At 36.6% G+C, this 1,745-nt stretch overlaps 1 protein-coding gene across 1 annotated transcript; it reads left to right on the forward strand.

The window, feature by feature from the left end:
- The first annotated feature begins 237 nt into the window (after positions 1 to 237).
- LOC102586026 (rhodocoxin) lies at positions 238 to 1,019 on the forward strand. The gene has a single exon (XM_006344035.2). The coding sequence runs from the start codon at positions 301 to 303 to the stop codon at positions 784 to 786; it is 486 nt and encodes a 161-aa protein (XP_006344097.1). The 5' UTR covers positions 238 to 300; the 3' UTR covers positions 787 to 1,019.
- The last annotated feature ends 726 nt before the right edge of the window (positions 1,020 to 1,745 follow it).

Here is a 1,745-nt window from a genome sequence, read left to right on the forward strand (position 1 = left end):
AATTTTGGATTTATACAAATCAGACAAAATTATACAAATCAAACAAATAACAAAAATTAGGAAAATTATAATCACAAATTACATTTTTCTTAAACTATAGCTATAATACCTACTATAGACTAAATATTTGCTATTCTCCATATTTTTTCCTTCAATATATCACTCTTATCATTCATGAAAGTTAATAAAATTATGTAAAAATTAGCCAATTTATAAACCAATTTTTTTTAAAAAAAAAATCCATTCAAAAGAGCTTCACAATACTACCAAATCCCCAATTCTCAAATTTTTGTTCAAAAAATGGCGATCGCTTATCTACGGAGATTTGCTTCCCGAATCGCCCGAAACGCTTCTCTATCATCTTCCTTCGGATCCTCAATCGCTCGATCTTCCGCTTCATCGTCGTCGCCGTCGGCTTCCGCCAAGGTCGCCGATCGGATTGTCAAGCTATCCGCCGTCGATCCGGACGGGAACAAACGTGAGGTTATCGGACTCTCGGGTCAAACACTGCTCAAAGCCCTAACGAATCAGGGGTTAATTGACCCAGATTCTCATCGGCTTGAAGATATCGATGCTTGTTCAGCTGAATGTGAGGTACACATTGCTCAGGAATGGCTCGAGAAGCTTCCACCAGCTTCATATGATGAGAAGTATGTTTTGAAGAGGAATTCTAGAGCTAGAGTTTTGAACAAGCACTCTAGACTTGGATGTCAGGTGGTTCTTTCCCAGGAGCTTCAAGGTATGGTTGTGGCACTTCCTGAACCCAAGCCTTGGGATATCCCCTAAGGTGAAATGAAAATTTGTTGAGGTTTTTGAATTGAAATTTTAGTGTTTTGAGATAATAATAATATATGGGAACTTTTGGTACTTGATAATGTTTTTTTTTTATTTATTCAGTATGTTTTAGCCACTAGAATGTTCCCAATTCGAACTAAGTGGCAATATGATGTTGAAGTTGGCTGAAGTTCACAACTTTGTTTGTTTGAATTTTGAAATGAATGATTTCCCATTTCATGTTATATCCTTATAAGGATGTATTGCTACACTTGCTTATCTGACAATTATTATTGGGTATATGGTAGCCTTTTGAATTACGATTCATATACAATTGTTGCCTAAGGTAGAGATATTCGGCATACTGCGGTATCTGCTACTGGATGTCTGTATTATATTTGGATTCTACTTTTTTTTTTTTGGTAATTAGGAATTTTATTACCAAGTAAGAATAAATACCGCTCAATACGAACGAAAAGGACGGCTAGGGATACTGGACATAGTCCCAGCGTCATCTATATCTCCACTACTCCTCATCAACACCCATTCAAACTAGCTATGGTAGAAATTTAAGGGATAGAGGATATTAACTAGCTTTGGCTTCATACAAGCTCGGATATAGACATCTTGGGTTACATATTTAATTAGTGCAGCAACGGTTCATCTTTTCCCTTGCAACACTGCTTGGCTCCTCTCATGTCAGACCTAATATATGCATGCAGATGGTGTCATTCAATATTAGAATTGATGTGGCTCTGTTTGTCTTGTACTATACTTCCATCCATAATTTCCAGCTTAGTAGCTTACACCAGATATCTGCAGCTATGAGACACTTGAAGAATTAAGTGGTCCAGTGTTTCATCAGCTCCTTTACGCAGATGACAGATAGGATCCACATTTACTCTCCATTTAATCAGCCTATATTTAGTATATAACTTAACATTAGCTACTAGATACACCATAAATCCATT

This window comes from Solanum tuberosum, unplaced genomic scaffold (genome assembly GCF_000226075.1).
Source record: "Solanum tuberosum cultivar DM 1-3 516 R44 unplaced genomic scaffold, SolTub_3.0 scf00052, whole genome shotgun sequence".
NCBI lineage: Eukaryota > Viridiplantae > Streptophyta > Magnoliopsida > Solanales > Solanaceae > Solanum > Solanum tuberosum.